The following is an 18998-nucleotide window of genomic DNA, read 5'->3' on the forward strand; positions in this document are numbered from 1 at the left end:
GAAATGGGAAGAAAGAAGATAAAAAGAAAAGGTGAAATTGAAGTTATGGAAAGTGTAGAGGAAGAGAGAGAGGAGGAGAGTCAATGAAGCGATGAAAGAGAAGAAGGTGAGAGAGAGAGCGTGAGTGGAGTGAGTGAACGAAAACGTATGGAGTGTATCAGAAGGGGAGGATTGTGAGGAAAAGGTTAAACAGATAGAGAGAGGGAGAGAGAAGCGATCCGAAATACAAGTAGGAAAGAAAGAGCGAAAAAGGAGCATGCGGTAGGGGAAAGGATGGATTGATTGAACAAGAAGAGGAGGTTAAAAGTGGGAGGAAGGAAAATGAGGAAGGTTATGGAAAAGGTGGAAACAGTGAGGAAAGGGGAAATACGGGAAGTGGAATACTTAAAGGCAGAAGTGGTGGGAGGAAGGGGAGTAGTAAGAAAATAATGAGAATGAGGGAGAGAGGGGTAGAGCGTAAATTTAATGTATGTGTGTGTATATATACACACATATATATATATATATATATATACATACACACATGTATACACATCAAAAATATCTGTATTTGCACAAGCGTGAGTGTGTATGTGTGTGTTTGTGTGAGAGAGAAACAGTTAAAGAACTGTTGAAATAAAACAAATATACATACATGTACATATTGAGTGTGAGATCAATCGATCGATCAATAGATAGATAGATGGATGGACAGAAGTGCTATTAAATTAGCAACTATGGGATTTAAAACAATGTGTGTTGAAAGAAGCGAGAAAGTGAGATGGAAACACTGCGATCTATCATCAACAGAAAAACACAATCGATTAAATTAATGAACAAACTCTCTCTTTCTATCTTCTTCTTTTACTTCCTCTCAAGCACAATATATACTGCCTCTAAAGCTCTTCTTTCTCCTTCTCTCTCTCTCAAGACACTTTTTCGACCTCTTCTCTCTGTTTTCTCTGTTTCTCTCTCAATCTTACTCTTCCTATCAGTCTTTCACACACACTCTCTCTCTTTCTCTCTCTCTCTCTCTCTCTCTCTCTCTCTCCCACCTTTTCTTGTGGTTACCAATCACTGCCGACACTACCATCACTGCCACTAAAATCAATACAACCACAACAGCAGCCAGAGCTAACATTTCATTCATTGTAGCAGATCTGGGCATTAATATCATCACCTATCTTCTATCATCAGGTTTGTAGCCGCTTCAAGGCGTACGGATCAACCCAGGTGAGAGATATGTATATAAATACATGTACATACGTTTATACATTTAAAAAAATCCTTTTGTTCTGAACCTTGCTTCTGTTTTAGTTTATTTTCTTCAATGCTCGTCACCTTCTAAATAAATAACTAATTTTATTTTAATTTTCGGTACCTCAACACCTCTCCCGTATTTTTTTTTCCCCTTTGTACACTGTAACACTATGTGCGTGTGTGTAGAGAGAAGTATAGACATGTATTATGTTCGTTTACAAATGAATACACTCAACAGCATGTATTGAGTACGTAATCCATTTCTTTGTTTATCCAACTATATCTGGTGGTGGGGTCAGTGGTATGTATGTGTGTACATCTGAATGAGTATTTATGTTTGCATGTATGTATGTATATTGTATCTGTCTGTATATATGTGTGTGTATATACACACACACACATCTATATATATATATATATATATATATGTACATGTATGTATATATAAATACATATATATACGTATATATGTGTATGTGTGGATATACAAACATACATATAGATAGATGTGTATATATATTTCTATCTATATACATATATATAGCTATATATATATATATATATATGTATATATATATGTGTGTGTGTGTGTGTGTGTATGTATGTATGCATATATATCTATATCTACATGTGCGTGCATGCATGTGTGTGTGTGTGTGTGTGTGTGAATGTATGTATCTACATTATCCTCCACATTATTGAATTTTGTATTCTTGAAAATTTTGCCAGCATGTGAAATAATTCTATTACACAAAAACTTATTTTGCTATTGGTTTCCACATAATAAATTTTAAAAAAAGCCTCCTTTTCTTTTGCTAATACGAATGGGAATAATATAACAACAACAATAATAATAATAATGGTTTCTGATTTAGGCACAAAGCCAGCAATTTTGAGGGGAAGGTGTAGCTTTATACCACTCCAGCCTCATCTGGTATTTCACTGCTGCTTTTACTTTTATCGTGCCCTGAGGGATAAATGGCAAAACTGACCTCAGTGGTATTTGAACTCAATTAGGAAAAAATACTGCAAATCATTGGTTTTAATTTTTATTTTTTCACAATACTCTAACGTGTCTGCCAGCTCACTACCATTTCTATGCATGAAAATATCAATTTTTAACACGTACTCAGTGTACATAAAAAAGAAACTTTTAATGTAAAATACATTAGGAAAGAAATAAGAACACAGTAATGTCAGTTTCTGCTATGTACTTACCACAAATAATGTTGACTGCTGTGTAATAGATGGTGATGTAATGGAAGTTGGTGAGAGGCACTATCTTCTGCCATGCAGATCACCATCATAGGCATCTGTTTCAAGGGTGAACAGCTTTCCAAAGTTGTTTGACATCTCCATATTGTTTTCTGTTTCTTGTTTATGAAACAGAAAATGATATAGAGAAGGGTATCTTATATTGCAAGCTGCATGGCGACTTCACTAGTGCTGGTGCCATGAAAAATAGCACCCAGTACATGGTGTAAAGTGGTTGGTGTTTGGAAGGACATCCAACTGTAGAAACCATGCCAAAGTTGACATTGATGCATGATGCTGTTCTCTAGCAATTCAGATCCTGTCAAACCATCCAACCTATGCAAGTATGGAATATGGACATTAAATGATGATGATGATGATAAAGAATTAAAAGTTTAGAATGGTATAACAATGCACTATAGAACAAAAAATGGACTATACACCTGTTGTAATTTGGTTATCTATAGTCCGATGATATTTCGGAATTACTATTCCTTCGTCAGATCTTCTTTGCTGGAGGACATACCATTTCTTTGTATGGCTCTGTGTATAAAAAAGAGTTCATTATGAACTCCTCTTGTAATTATGCTATGTTATCATGAGAATTGTTATCAGCAAAGACTTGAAGACCTTCTTTTATAAATGCCAACCCTTTAGATATATTCCTCACAGTCAACTGAAGCGGTGTGGGTGAAGTGTCTATGCCCTGTCCTTGTCCTGCAGTTCCCTCTGCTTCTAACATCATCACCTCCTTATCAAACATACTTTCTTAATGACACACTAGTAACTCAAACGCATCATCCTCTATGACTTCATCAAACTTACATCATATGCGAATTCAATATAGACAACTTGCTGATGATGGAAAATCTGCAAAGTCACTGATCTTGTCAAACACCAGTCATAGCTGAGGGTTTCACTTCATCTCATGAGTTGTTTAGGTTATCCACTGCATCCATTATGTTGCTCTTTTCCCAGCTTTATGTTTCCCATCAGTTTCCTTTATAAATTATTCCAAAGTACTTCTCAGGTAATGTCTTGATGTTTGCTATCACACCCTGTTCCATCAGCTGGAGTTAAAAAAGTGTACTTAGGGATGTATTCCACTTTCACATTGTCAGAACATTTATGTTCACTGGGTGGCTTGGTGTTTTGTCTAAATGAAGCAATCCTTTGTTGGAAATATTATGTCTGACATTGTACCTTTCTATATAAGATAAAACATAATTCCCTAAACCAGTCTTGTTTCAACATCAAATCACAGACAGGTTAAACTTAGCATAGTCCTTGAATGCTCTTGGATTCTGAAAGTAGTATATAATTAGGGGCTTTAATTTTGTATCTTCACCAGTATTTCCTTCCACAAGAATTTTTGAGGCTTTAAAGTCTGATACTGATTTTTCTTAACTAAAAATAAAAATCCTAATAGGCATAGACTTCCAAAAAATCCTAGTCTCATTAATATCATTCATTTGTTCTGATGCCTCCTTCTGATGCCTTTGTTCTGATTGCCTCCTTCACCAATAATTTGCTTCAGCTCAGCTCCTTAGGATATTTTGAAACCAATGCTGTGTTAGCACTGGCAGCTGCATTAGTAATTTTAATGTTATGGAAATGAAGCCATTTCTTAAACCTTTCAGACCATCCTTTACAAGCAAAAACATGTTATACATCTGAAATTGTGTTTTCTGCTTTCTGCAAATCCTCGTGCAAAGTTTTAATTTACACGTGAATGACTAGCATATTTATTGATACATTATACCCAGTCTGATCCATGCCCTCAAGAACCTTTCCATTTTAAGCATCACTTCAAACTTATGAAAAAACAATGTCCAAGTATTTAATGAAGTAGGTCTGATGTAGGAGAAAAACTCAATCATATTACAAAAACATTAAAGCTTACAATGTCTACTTTGGAAATAATATGTGACTATAATGCTAAGATTAGATCAAATGCTTAAAAGCCTGGAACAAGTGATGCTTAAAATAGAATGACTCTTGAGTGTGTGTAGATCAGCAATCAGACTGGATATAATGTTCTGAAAGACACTATTGTTATTCAAGTGAAAGCTAAAAGGTTATTTTACTATTTGCAAGAAGCAGAAGGTGCAATTTCTAATGTAAAACATTTTGTTTCTAGTAAAGGCTGATTTTAACGTTTAAAGAGATGCACTAATTTTCATGGCATTAAGATGACTGATAAAGTTGCCAGTGTTGATACAAGGGTTGCTATTAATTTTTCCAAGAAGCTGAAGAAAATAATTCCTTAAGGAAATTATGCAACAAGTTTAATGCCCAACATAATCTCTTTACAAATCTTGTTGGTGCTACTGCCTTCACTTCTATAGGGAACCAAATATATTTTTTAAGGGGACCAATCTTGACGAGTGCATTCTTTTGTGTATCTCTGCAGCTCTGTCTCTAGAGATGGGTCCCTAGACTTTGAAAATCAAGGTGTAGGTTGTGATCTCAGTTGCATTTGGGACATTGGAGAAATGAGTCTGATCAGCCTAGAAGCTTGAAGCTGTTAATCAGGCTTAGCATCGACGTTACTTCTGTCATTACATCCCTGCTGTACTCAGTCGGAGACAAGGACTTGATCATCATCATCATCATCATTTAAAATCCATTTTCTATGCTGGCATGGGTTGGATGGCTTGACAGGATCCAACAAGTTGCAGGGCTGCATCAAGCCTGAATGTTTGTTTTGGTATGGTTTCTGTGGCTGGATGCCCTTTCTAACATCAACGAATTCTGTCTGATCCATGCAAGCATGGAAAAGTAGATGCTTAAACAGTGATGATGATGATGATTATGGTGTATCCCTTTTACTTTCTGCGCTGAGTGGAAAAGATAGTGTTTTTAGGACGTTGATGCAGTTGTAATGTACTGAGGTGCTGTATATGTACAGGGTTGTTTGGAGGATCATCTTTTGTTTTTAGTATTTTTATATTTATGCAAGTGACCACTGGATGTGATGTGCATACATATGTACACTGTTTTTGTTTCTTTGTAATTTATTGTAGACTATAGTGGAGAAATTAGGGTCCCAGATGAAACTGGTATAATCCATAATGGATCTTCTCTATTGTTTGAATATCATTGTTGTTGTTTCTTTATGTTTTATTTGTGATTAAGTATGTTTGTGTGTTATTTTGTCCTTTTTTTGTGTGTATTTCATTGCCAATGTTGTGAACATACTGTATGCAACTTCCCATATTTGGGTCTCCCGTATGTGTGGCATGTTGATGTCCTTGAGTAGAATGGTTGGTTATACCTGATGCTTTCTAATGCTGCTGGAAAGAAAGGAAACATTAGATTTGATAAGAGTAGCATTAAATCTGTTGTTGAACAAAACTTTTCAGTGATTCAAAAAGTGCCTGGGTAGTTCTGCAACTGTGTCTAGAGAATAACAAACAAATATGTGCTGTCATCTGCATATGAAGTTGTCTGTATGTTTCATGAAAGTGTGGAAATTCATGTCAATCATCATCATTGTTGTTGTTTAACATCTGCTTTCCATGCTGGCATGGGTTGGACAGTTTGACTGAGAAATGGCAGGCTGGGAGGTTGCACTAGGTGGCTGGGAGGTTGCACTGGGTGGCTTGGTGTTTTGTCTAAATGAAGCAATCCTTTGTTGGAAATATTATGTCTGACATTGTACCTTTCTATATAAGATAAAACATAATTCCCTAAACCAGTCTTGTTTCAACATCAAATCACAGACAGGTTAAACTTAGCATAGTCCTTGAATGCTCTTGGATTCTGAAAGTAGTATATAATTAGGGGCTTTAATTTTGTATCTTCACCAGTATTTCCTTCCACAAGAATTTTTGAGGCTTTAAAGTCTGATACTGATTTTTCTTAACTAAAAATAAAAATCCTAATAGGCATAGACTTCCAAAAAATCCTAGTCTCATTAATATCATTCATTTGTTCTGATGCCTCCTTCTGATGCCTTTGTTCTGATTGCCTCCTTCACCAATAATTTGCTTCAGCTCAGCTCCTTAGGATATTTTGAAACCAATGCTGTGTTAGCACTGGCAGCTGCATTAGTAATTTTAATGTTATGGAAATGAAGCCATTTCTTAAACCTTTCAGACCATCCTTTACAAGCAAAAACATGTTATACATCTGAAATTGTGTTTTCTGCTTTCTGCAAATCCTCGTGCAAAGTTTTAATTTACACGTGAATGACTAGCATATTTATTGATACATTATACCCAGTCTGATCCATGCCCTCAAGAACCTTTCCATTTTAAGCATCACTTCAAACTTATGAAAAAACAATGTCCAAGTATTTAATGAAGTAGGTCTGATGTAGGAGAAAAACTCAATCATATTACAAAAACATTAAAGCTTACAATGTCTACTTTGGAAATAATATGTGACTATAATGCTAAGATTAGATCAAATGCTTAAAAGCCTGGAACAAGTGATGCTTAAAATAGAATGACTCTTGAGTGTGTGTAGATCAGCAATCAGACTGGATATAATGTTCTGAAAGACACTATTGTTATTCAAGTGAAAGCTAAAAGGTTATTTTACTATTTGCAAGAAGCAGAAGGTGCAATTTCTAATGTAAAACATTTTGTTTCTAGTAAAGGCTGATTTTAACGTTTAAAGAGATGCACTAATTTTCATGGCATTAAGATGACTGATAAAGTTGCCAGTGTTGATACAAGGGTTGCTATTAATTTTTCCAAGAAGCTGAAGAAAATAATTCCTTAAGGAAATTATGCAACAAGTTTAATGCCCAACATAATCTCTTTACAAATCTTGTTGGTGCTACTGCCTTCACTTCTATAGGGAACCAAATATATTTTTTAAGGGGACCAATCTTGACGAGTGCATTCTTTTGTGTATCTCTGCAGCTCTGTCTCTAGAGATGGGTCCCTAGACTTTGAAAATCAAGGTGTAGGTTGTGATCTCAGTTGCATTTGGGACATTGGAGAAATGAGTCTGATCAGCCTAGAAGCTTGAAGCTGTTAATCAGGCTTAGCATCGACGTTACTTCTGTCATTACATCCCTGCTGTACTCAGTCGGAGACAAGGACTCGATCATCATCATCATCATCATTTAAAATCCATTTTCTATGCTGGCATGGGTTGGATGGCTTGACAGGATCCAACAAGTTGCAGGGCTGCATCAAGCCTGAATGTTTGTTTTGGTATGGTTTCTGTGGCTGGATGCCCTTTCTAACATCAACGAATTCTGTCTGATCCATGCAAGCATGGAAAAGTAGATGCTTAAACAGTGATGATGATGATGATTATGGTGTATCCCTTTTACTTTCTGCGCTGAGTGGAAAAGATAGTGTTTTTAGGACGTTGATGCAGTTGTAATGTACTGAGGTGCTGTATATGTACAGGGTTGTTTGGAGGATCATCTTTTGTTTTTAGTATTTTTATATTTATGCAAGTGACCACTGGATGTGATGTGCATACATATGTACACTGTTTTTGTTTCTTTGTAATTTATTGTAGACTATAGTGGAGAAATTAGGGTCCCAGATGAAACTGGTATAATCCATAATGGATCTTCTCTATTGTTTGAATATCATTGTTGTTGTTTCTTTATGTTTTATTTGTGATTAAGTATGTTTGTGTGTTATTTTGTCCTTTTTTTGTGTGTATTTCATTGCCAATGTTGTGAACATACTGTATGCAACTTCCCATATTTGGGTCTCCCGTATGTGTGGCATGTTGATGTCCTTGAGTAGAATGGTTGGTTATACCTGATGCTTTCTAATGCTGCTGGAAAGAAAGGAAACATTAGATTTGATAAGAGTAGCATTAAATCTGTTGTTGAACAAAACTTTTCAGTGATTCAAAAAGTGCCTGGGTAGTTCTGCAACTGTGTCTAGAGAATAACAAACAAATATGTGCTGTCATCTGCATATGAAGTTGTCTGTATGTTTCATGAAAGTGTGGAAATTCATGTCAATCATCATCATTGTTGTTGTTTAACATCTGCTTTCCATGCTGGCATGGGTTGGACAGTTTGACTGAGAAATGGCAGGCTGGGAGGTTGCACTAGGCTCCATTCTGATTTGGCAAAGTTTCTACAGCTGGATGCCCTTCCAAATGCCAACCACTCTGAGAATGTAGTGGGTACTTTTTATGTGCCACACCTCCATTCAAGCATCTCAACAATCTAACTAGATCTACATTTCAATGTGCCTACATTGACAGTGCCAACTCTGAAAACTTGGAATGGAGGGAACATGGGAAGGAGAGATGTTATTCAGCACCTGAAAAGAAGGTTTCCATGAGAGTAGCTCCTTGTGGTTCTCTATGTGACAGGTAGTTTATTAGCAGGTATTTTGTATTGTTTTTTAGGTGACATTGAGCTTTATTTTGTATAGAGTCAAAAGCTTTGTTTATGTCACCAAGAGTTTAAATGGTACATGTGGCAGAGTTCTTTTTTTAAACAGCATGTTTTTTTTTTGTGTTGAATTTGGGAGTAATGAGCTGGTTGAGTCTTGTGCTGTAATTTAAAAAGCAAAGCATGATGGTTAGTGATGTCAAAGATTAGCCTTTCAAAAATATTTTAGAGTGTGAGTAGGAGAGTGATGGGTCTACCTGATGTTACTTAGGGCTTTAGAATTATTGAAATTTTCACCTGCTTCTGGATTCTGAAAATTTGGCGATATTGGTACAAATAATAATAGCTGCTGGTGAATGCAGAGATTTCTTCAAACTCTAGATGTTTTAGGTATGTTCATGAATTTGTCTTGCCCTGAAGCTTTGAACTTTTTAAGTTCCTTTTGCTTTTTGAAGGAAGAAGCCAAAATTAGGATCTAGATGTTTTGTGCTGCCTGTTTTTTTTTTTGTTTTTTTTTTTTGTTTTTTTTTTTACATAGTTTTTGGTGACTGATTTTCCAGAAATATCTAGGATTACTGCCACTTTTCATCATCAGAGAAAACCTCCTTTTAGATGATTTGTGTTCAGAACATAATTCACCAGTGTAAGAGAACATTGAAACACTGCAGTGTTTTGATTTTTTTGTGTATCATCCTTTGGATGTGATGATACCCAACTGGACCACTGACTCTATACCCAACTGGATCACATACCCAACTGGACCACTGAATCTAACTAGAGCACATGCTCTTGTTAATAGAAATCAGTAAACAAATTGCATGCTGATGTCTGCCAAACTGATAATAATTCATGAAGTGCATGCAGAATAATGAGAATCCAAACAATAACATGTCTATTCATTCTTAATATACTCTGGCAGATTCAAAGGCAAATATCTGAATATTGTTGTTTTTCTTCATCATAGAAAGCTTCTTTTAGACAATGTTTGCTCATCACATAAGAGACTCACTGGTGTAGAGGACTTTGAGACACCACTGTGTTTTGGCTGTATTGTAGGTCTCAAAGTCAAAGTTATTCCATTGAATTGATGTATCTAACAAGAATATGATCTCTTATTTATAGAAATCATCAAACAAATTATTTGTTTATGCATGGTAATGTCTGCCAAACAGATTCATGTGTAAATCTGCCAGAATGTATTATGAATAAATAGGTATGTTATTGTTTGTATTTTCACTGTTTAGCATGCACCTCATTGATTATTATCTGATATGGGTGTTTACTTGGTGTTGCAGTATGGATATATTATTTGAGGTTGTTACTGTGGGAAAGCATGTGCTGTGTCAGATACTGAGAGGCCAAAATGTGATAGAAGGGACTGGAACAGGTATCTTGTTGTAGAGGAGAAACATGGCTACCCACCATTCAAAAGAGAGTTAAAGATGTTGATGATGAGATATCAGGGCATACTTTGAAGGTACAAGAAGATGAATATAAGAGAGAGAGAATAGGATTAGAAGATTGGGAAGTATGAATGTGTAAGTTCATGAGAGTGTAAAAGGACAGTGACAGATGGGTAGAAATGGTGATAAAAGTAAATGCAGTGAATGGCAAGCAAAGGTGGAAGCATAATCAATGGGGAATATGAATTTGGAAGGGAAAGTGAAGGAAATGAGAATGGTATCGGAGGAGGAGATAAGTGGTAGTACAAAAGGGGTGGTGAGCAGCAGTATAATAAAATTGTAGATAAGCAAGAAACAGGAAGATGATGTAAACTGTGTGGGGGGAGAGAGGAGTGGTGATACACTGTGGTGATACACTGTGATCAGTAATACAAGAGGATGGATATAATGAGGGATGAACAAAGGTTAGGGAAGTATCAATAATAGATATGAGAGGGGGTTGAGAATAACAGCAAATTTTGGTACAAGGCCAGTAAATTCAGGGGAGGGGGTAGGTCGATTACGTTGACCCCTGTTCTCAACTGGTCCTTATTTTATTGACCTTGAAAGGATGAAAAGTTAAATGCCAACCTCACCAGAATTTGAACTCAGAAAGTAAAGACAGATGAAATGCTACTAAGCATTTTATCCAGCATGCTAACAATTCTGCCAGCTTGCTACCCTTTGGTCACTGAAAAAAAATGAAAACACAGTGTGGCATATAAAAAGCAGGATTCATGTCTTAAAGAGCACAGTAAAACCAACACCAAGAAATGTAAATGCTTTAATTGCATACTTTAAAAACTGCCAAATACTAAGTAACACACTGGTTAACAATATTGGTTGAAGGCTGTTTACAGCTATAACAGTGATTCATGGAATACCACTGAATGTGAGCTCTGTAATAAAAGAAGTTTAATTACTAGGGAATTAAGCTGGATGATAATGGACAGCAGGCAGACAACATAAAAGGCAAATTATATTCCTATAAAAATTCCTATGAATATCCAATGTGGGAATGGAAATATAATAGAACATCAATAGGAGACAGAGATGAGTGAATGAACAGAGAGAAAGAAAGACAGATAGATAGACAGAGAGAGAGGTGGGGTGAGAAATAAATAGAAAGACAGATGGGTAGGTAGATGGATGGATAGGTGGGTGGGTAGATAGATAGATAGATAGATAGATAGGTAGATAGATGAGTAGATAGATAGATAGATAGATAGATAGATGGATAGATAGATAGATAGATAGATAGAGAAAGAGAGATAGACAGACAAACAGTTAGACAAAGACAGACAGACAGATAAACAGTCAGATCGATAGATATATAGGTTGATAGATAAACACAGACAAACTGATAAATAAATAGATAGGTTTGTTTAGTGCAAGGTATAGTAGAGATGTACATAGATCAATAGATAGATAGACAGATAGATAGATGAATAGAGATAGATAGATAGATAAATAGATAGATAGATAGATAGATAGATATAAGGAATAAATGGGAAGAAGGTGAAATGTAAGGAAGGACTAATAGACAAAACAAGGAAGAGAAGCAAATAAACGACAGACATATCGAACATGGATGTACAATAGTGGTTGGGTGTGGAGGATGAGGGGAAAACCTATAAATGCTGCCTAGAAATCATGTGAGTCTGCAGAACATCTTGTTAGGTCATAGTCGTCTCCCTCAGCAATTACTTCCTTCATCACTTTGCCAGTTTGTGTCTGGGGTGTGTGTGTGTGTAGGTAGGTATTCATATATATATATATAATATATATATTATGTGTGTGTGTCCTTGAGTTAATATATGTTTGTTTGTATACAAGTGTGTGTGTACATATATATAGTTGAAGCATATAATAAGTGTGGGTGTGTGGCGGGGGGGGGGGGGGGGTGCTAGAATAATGTGATATATACATTTAAACATATATTATGTATAGGCATATTATAAGAATCTGATCAAACTACCAACCAATAAACAAACAAGACACAGGTCGAAACAGATGAACAAAACAATACACACACACACACACACACACATATATATATACACACATGTATATGCATATATATATATATAAAAATATGTATGGAGAGAGTAAGAGTGGAGTAGGTTACATATGTTGAGTCTAAGGGTTAGATCTACATACATTATATATAATGTAATGTGTACACGCATACATATACACTGAGAAAGAGAGTGTGGTAGGACAGAGGGAGGGAAAGAGAGAGAGAGAGAGAGAGTGGTGTTAAGTTAACCGTAACCTGAAGTCCAGCCCACTGAAACTGATATGCGTCACTGAGTGTGCACTAACAATTGTGTGGTGTGTATGTGTCTGTGTGTGTGTGGTAGACAAGCTGATTGGTAGCATAACAGTATATAAATGTGTGTGTGTGTTTGTGTGAATGTGTTAGCACAGGAGCACTCATGCACATGCAAATACACGTCCTTACACATGCACATACACACGTGTATCAATTAGAGAAACACTTACCAAGTATACAGACACACATACACATTTCTCCCTATATATGTGTGTGTGTGTGTGTGTAAACATATATATATATACACACGTGTACACCACTATGTATAGAATAAATGATAGCTTTTATATTATAACTCCCTAAGGAACTCCTTGCAATTGAATATAGAACAGGGCCATCCACCAGCTTTTCATTCCCCGTTTCTTTCATTAAAACATCTAAGGCCTGAACACCACAATTTCACAATATCTCCCTCAACATAGTGTCTGTTTAGTGTCAGTTCAATTCAAAAAACAACAATACATGCCAAGGACAAGTATGGTCATGGCTCCAGGTTCAATCCTACTGTATGGCATCTTCAGCTAGTGTTTTCTACCAAAATCTCATATCAACCAAACCATGTTAGCAAAATAAACCATATGAGAGACCATCAAATGGAATGCTCCTGTTCTTGAGTGGTAGGCCTGATTAGTCCTATTATTACCATATTTCTATTGAAATAAATTGTCTTTGTTTTTATTGATATTGTAGAATAATCAAGAATTTAGTAAAATAACTGTATCATTATTAAGCTGGTGTTTAGAACATAAAGTAACACACAATTTTAATGGATAGCTTTAATTTTGATCAGTTTAAAACCTGAAGTTTGTATCACAGAACCAGGGCTGCTCTCAGATAAGTTAGTATCAGTAATGAAGAATTTAGTAAAAAAATAACTTTCTTTGTCATTATTAAGCTGGTCTAAGGCAGAATCTTAGCACACCAGGCAAAATGCTTAGCAGCATTTAGTCTGTCTTTATATTCTGAGTTTGAGTTCTTCCAAGGTCGACTTTACCTTTTATCCTTTCTCCATATTTACTCTTTCTGACACATGATTTTGGAAATCCATGTTAGCTTTGATGAAACTAGGGAAAATTTGCACAATAGTTTCAAAATTATGTCAAGCAAATTGCTTAATTGTTGAGTGGTAGATGTTGATGCTGCAATAGTTGGATATAATTTTAGATCAGATAGTTTGGAAATTTTCCCATATGATGTATGGAAGTCTTTTAAGCTGTTATTGATTTCTTTAGTTATACAGATTTTTGGCAATACATAAAAGATGCTTGTTTTTACTTCAAAATTAATGAGCTAGTCCAACATCTTTTGCGTTAAGTCATTATTTAAGTCGTCTGTTAATTTACTAATTGTGTTCATTGTTTCATCATCTTCATTTAGCATCCACTTTTCCATGCTTGCACGAGTCAGACAAAATTCGTTGAAGCAGTTTTTTTCTAGCAGGATATTCTTTCTTATTGTTAACCCTCATCTGTTTCCATGCAAGGTAATATTTCCCCATGCCTAGAAATGTTTTCCACGGAAGATTGGATAGAAACACCACTTATATACCAATGACACTCACTTACAACCATCACATGATATCAAGACAAGGGTACACAAACATACACACACACACACACACACACACACACACACACACACGCGCGCATACCTGACATATACCAAAGTGGTGCTGCTGCCATCACTGCCCCACCAATGGAGGTGCATTCCTGATGTATTTTTAGAAATAGCTATATTAATGATTTAGATCTAACTAACTATTTATTGAGTTCCTCAGCAGCAACAAGTCTTCATAAAATTTGAGAGATTTGAATTTTATGAGGTTTCACTTTTTGTTAATGTGACATCACTGAAAAGAGTGTATATTTACATATGCATACATACATATACAGGAGTTGGACAAAATAATGGAAACACTTTAAAATTCCAAACAAATTTATTTTAGTATGGGGCAGGACTGCCTTTGGCAGTGATTACAGCTTGAATTCTATGAGGTATGGACTCGTACAAAGTTTGAATTGTTTCCAAAGGAATTTTTGTCCATTCTTCAGCTAAAACAGTCTCCAGTTCTTGTAGTGATGATAGTGGAGGATATTGACTCCTTACTTGTTTTTCTAAAATGCACCATAACTGTTCAATCATATTGAGATCTGGGGACTGTGGTGGCTAGATAAGATGTTCAACTTCACTAAAATGCCATTCAGTAACAACTTTAACTGTGTGAATTAATTCATTATCATCCTGAAAGATTATGTTTCCCTCCGGAAACAGTTCTGCAACCATAGGATGAATTTGATCAGATAAAATGCTTGAATAGTTTTCAGTATTAATTCTGTCATGAAGGGAAACCATTGGGCCAGCGGATTTCCAAGATATGCCCCCACTCTCCCGCCAGATCATCACAGATCCTCCTCCATGTTTAACAGTGGAAGAAGGCAGTCTGGATCCGATGCTTCTTTTGGCTGTCTCCACATGTATACTCAGCCGGAGACAGTGCTTCTTGATATATCCAAACATTTTAGCTGTTTTTGTTACACTAGTGCCTGCCATACGAGCACCAATAATTCGACCTCTTTGAAAGTTCAATAGATCTGTCATTTTAATGAATTTTAATTAGCTTTTTCTGATGATATCTGAAAAGGAACAGCAATTTTAGCAAAACATATTAAGCAACACTAATAATAAATCAAAAAACATAAAAATAAACAAGCTTTTGACAGTTTTATAGATATTTCAAAATTATGATGATATGATGCTAGGTGTTTCCATTATTTTGTCCAACCCCTATATATATATATAATATATATATATGTATGTATATATTTATGTATGTATTTATATTATCTTAGTTGAAAAACTTCGATAAGGTAAATATATTAATAGTTACCAGGGTAGCAAAATTCACAAAGAAACTGGTATATTATACCTGGTTAAAAGGTAGAAATTCCATGTTAAAGTGATGTATTTTGAGTTGATATAATAAAGAATAAATGGATCAAAACACATATAATAAATAAGTTCCTTTAATTCCGACATTTATATATATGTATGTATGTATGTATGTATGTATGAGGGGTGCTGAAAAGTTCCTGGCTTTAAGGGTATCAGGAAAGCCCAACCTTCCAAGTTCTTTTACAGGGCTTAGAAAAACTGAAGGGCCGTTGCAATAAGTGTGTGAATCTGAGAGGCCCCTCGTATACACACACACACACACACACACATATATATATATAAGAAGAAGAGAAAAAGGGATTTTAAAATCCAGGCAAACATCAATAAAGCACTCGGTTTTAAACAAATTTAGTTAACTACATCAAACAGACACCAATAAATGCAAGTAGAATACATGTCCAAGGTAATTCCTCATGTATGACAAGTAGATCCAAATATCATTTAGAAGAATTTCAAGAAATTCAGAGTATTAGACAACAAAAATGTGGTTAGAGAAAATCACATTTATAAAAATAATTGTTGAATTCAACATACAAAGCTGACAATAGTTTCTGTTGTATCAACATATTTAGATACAGAAAATATCATTTAAATTAGTATATCCAGATATACATGCTAACACAATGCTTTCAAAGTGATCCAAAATTAGTTAAATACAAAGTGAACTAAGAAAATATGTCCAGTTCACAAAAACATACAAAAGAATGTTAAGAAGAAATATAGTCTAAGAGTTGAAATCAAAAATAGCTTTTCTTAGATTATGTTTCTGCTCAACATTCTTTTTGTATGCATTTGTGTACTGGAGATAAGTCCACTTTGGATTGAATTGATTTTGGATTGCCTTGAAGATGTGTCAACATGTATTTTCAGATATATTAATTTCAATGATATTATCTATATCTAAATATACTGATGCAACAGAAATGATTGTCAGCTTTGTATGGTGAATTCAACAATTAAAGATGTGATTTTCTCTATACTGTTTTACTCTTTACTCTTTTACTTGTTTCAGTCATTTGACTGTGGCCATGCTGGAGCACCGCCTTTCAGTTGAGCAAAAAAAAAAACTTATTCTTTGTAAGCCTAGTACTTATTCTATCGGTCTCTTTTGCCGAACCACTAAGTTACAGGGACATAAACACACCAGCATTGGTTGTCAAGCGATGTTGTGGGGGACAAACACAGACACACAAACACACACACATACATATATATATAAATATATACGACGGGCTTCTCTATTTTTGTTTTATATATATATATATATATATATATATATATATATATATATATATATATATATATGTGTGTGTGTGTGTGTAAAGATAGATAGATAGATACGCGCGCGCACACACACACACGCACTGGATAAATTAAAATCGCATTTCATTTTTGTCCTTGATAAAGCTTTGAGCTGCACCATGAGTGCAGTGCATTTGCAGAAACTCATTTGTGTGCCAGTATGAAAAATGTATCAGCATCACCATCATCATTGCCATTGTCCTGGTCGTTATTTTAATGACAAACTGTTCTGTGGTAGAATGGAATCTGACAGAATTTCTTAAAGCAGGTTTTATATGGCTGATTGCCCTTCCTGTTGTCAACCCTTATCTGTTTGCAAGTAAGCTAATATTTCCCCTTGTTCAGACTTCTCTTCTCATTTTTATCTGGGGTACTGCCTTGAAGAATTTTTTTTTATCCAGGGCACTGCCTTGAAGAATTTTTAGTCGAATGAATCGACCCTAGAACTTATTGATTTGTGTTTTTTTACCTTTTAAGCCTGGCACTTATTCTATCAGTCTTTTTTGCTGAATCACTATGTTACAGGAATGTAAACAAACCAACATTGGTCGTCAAGCGGTGGTGGGGGACAAACACACACACACATGATGGGCTTCTTTCAATTTCCGTCTACCAAATTCACTCACAAGATTTTTGGTCAGCCCAAGGCTGTAGTAGAAGACACTTGCCCAAGGTGTCACTCAATGGGATTCAACCCAGAACCATGTGGCTGGAAAGCAAGCTTTTTACCACACAGCCACACATGCACCCGTATCCATCTAACACATATACACATTACAGTTATGGTTTTTTTTTTTTTTTTGTCTTTTCTGTTCCAGATCCCAAATTTCTTGCAGAAGGATTTAAATGGTTTGTTTCAGCATTACAATGCTGGCAGCAATGAATGAAGACAATGCTGTGTTATCGGGTCGTAACCTTATTATTGATGAGAGTAGTTTTGAGGAGAACTTCTTGCGGTGCATGATTTGTCGGGAGAAATTCAGCAAACAAGAACACCTACCAAAATTTCTACAGTGCAATCACACTTTCTGCTTGCTGTGCTTGAAAAATGTTCTCAAACATTCTAATAACAACAGCCAAACCTTAAGACCTGATAAAAATATCCTTAGGTAAGTATGTCTCTTAATTCTCTTAATTTCATCTGTTGAATTCTTTCATTTCATTGAGTTTCCCAATTTTTTTTTTTTAACTTCTGAAGTTGTAGAAGACATCTTCCCCAGGTGCCATGTGGTTGGATTGAACCTGAGACCACATGGTTGAGAAGTAACCTTCTCAACCATTTAGCTATGTGTGTGTAATTTAAATTTAAATATTCTCATTCTCTTTTCCTTTCTGTCTGTCTCTGTCTCTCTCTCTCTCTCCCTCCCTCCCTCTTGCTTTTGTCATTATCATTAACAATTTAGCATCCACTGTACCATCAGGTTAGAATAAATTTGTTGAGGCAGATTTTCTACAGCAAAGATGTCCTTCCCGTTGCCAACCCTTGCCTGTTTCCAAGCAAAGTAATATTTCCTATGACAAGACATGTTTTTCATGAATGACTGGGAATAAACAATGTTGCTAGTTTGACAGTGATGTTCGTTTACAGCCATCACATGTGTACAAGTGTACGCACAAACATATGCATATGCAACAGGCTTCTTTCAGTTTCTATCTGCCATATATACTCACAAGGCTTTGGTTCACCTGGTGCTTTATCAGACGACATGTTTCCGAAGTATCATGCAGTAGGACTGAACATGAGACCACAAGGTTGTGAAGCAAGCTTCTTAACCATACAATCATGCCTCAGCTCAAAACCAACCAAAACTGACAAGACTCTCTGATCGCCCATTTGAGTGGGTTGGTAAATAATGCAGAATTTGAGCTATGTCATCAGATGAAATAGATTTTATGTTAAATGTAAATCTCAGTGTAATGAAATATGAACACGGTGTTAAAATTTTTAAAGGTTATGGAAGACAATAATGACAGAATTAATATGAATTAATTAAAGGAATTTCTAATAAATTGAAGGGAATTTTAGTAATATAATTAAAATATAAATATTGCATAATCACTATCAGTATGTAAATAATTTTGAAATATGAATTATTATTATAATAAAGGTGATGGAATTGACTGTATTTATAAATAAATGCATATA

General features: G+C 35.3%; 1 protein-coding gene across 1 annotated transcript in view; it reads left to right on the plus strand.

Moving 5' to 3' along the window:
* Window positions 1–365: 365 nt before the first annotated feature.
* The window catches only part of LOC106878869 (uncharacterized), a 31022-nt gene continuing 12389 nt past the window's right edge, over window positions 366–18998 (plus strand). The window contains exons 1-2 of the mRNA XM_014928210.3: window positions 366–1212; window positions 17671–17961. Coding sequence (XP_014783696.1) covers window positions 17699–17961 — 263 coding nt within the window. The 5' untranslated portion in view covers window positions 366–1212; window positions 17671–17698. The remainder of the gene's footprint in view (window positions 1213–17670; window positions 17962–18998) is intronic.

The sequence above is a fragment of the Octopus bimaculoides genome, chromosome 7, assembly GCF_046866305.1.
Source record: "Octopus bimaculoides isolate indiv1 chromosome 7, ASM4686630v1, whole genome shotgun sequence".
NCBI classification, from domain to species: domain Eukaryota; kingdom Metazoa; phylum Mollusca; class Cephalopoda; order Octopoda; family Octopodidae; genus Octopus; species Octopus bimaculoides.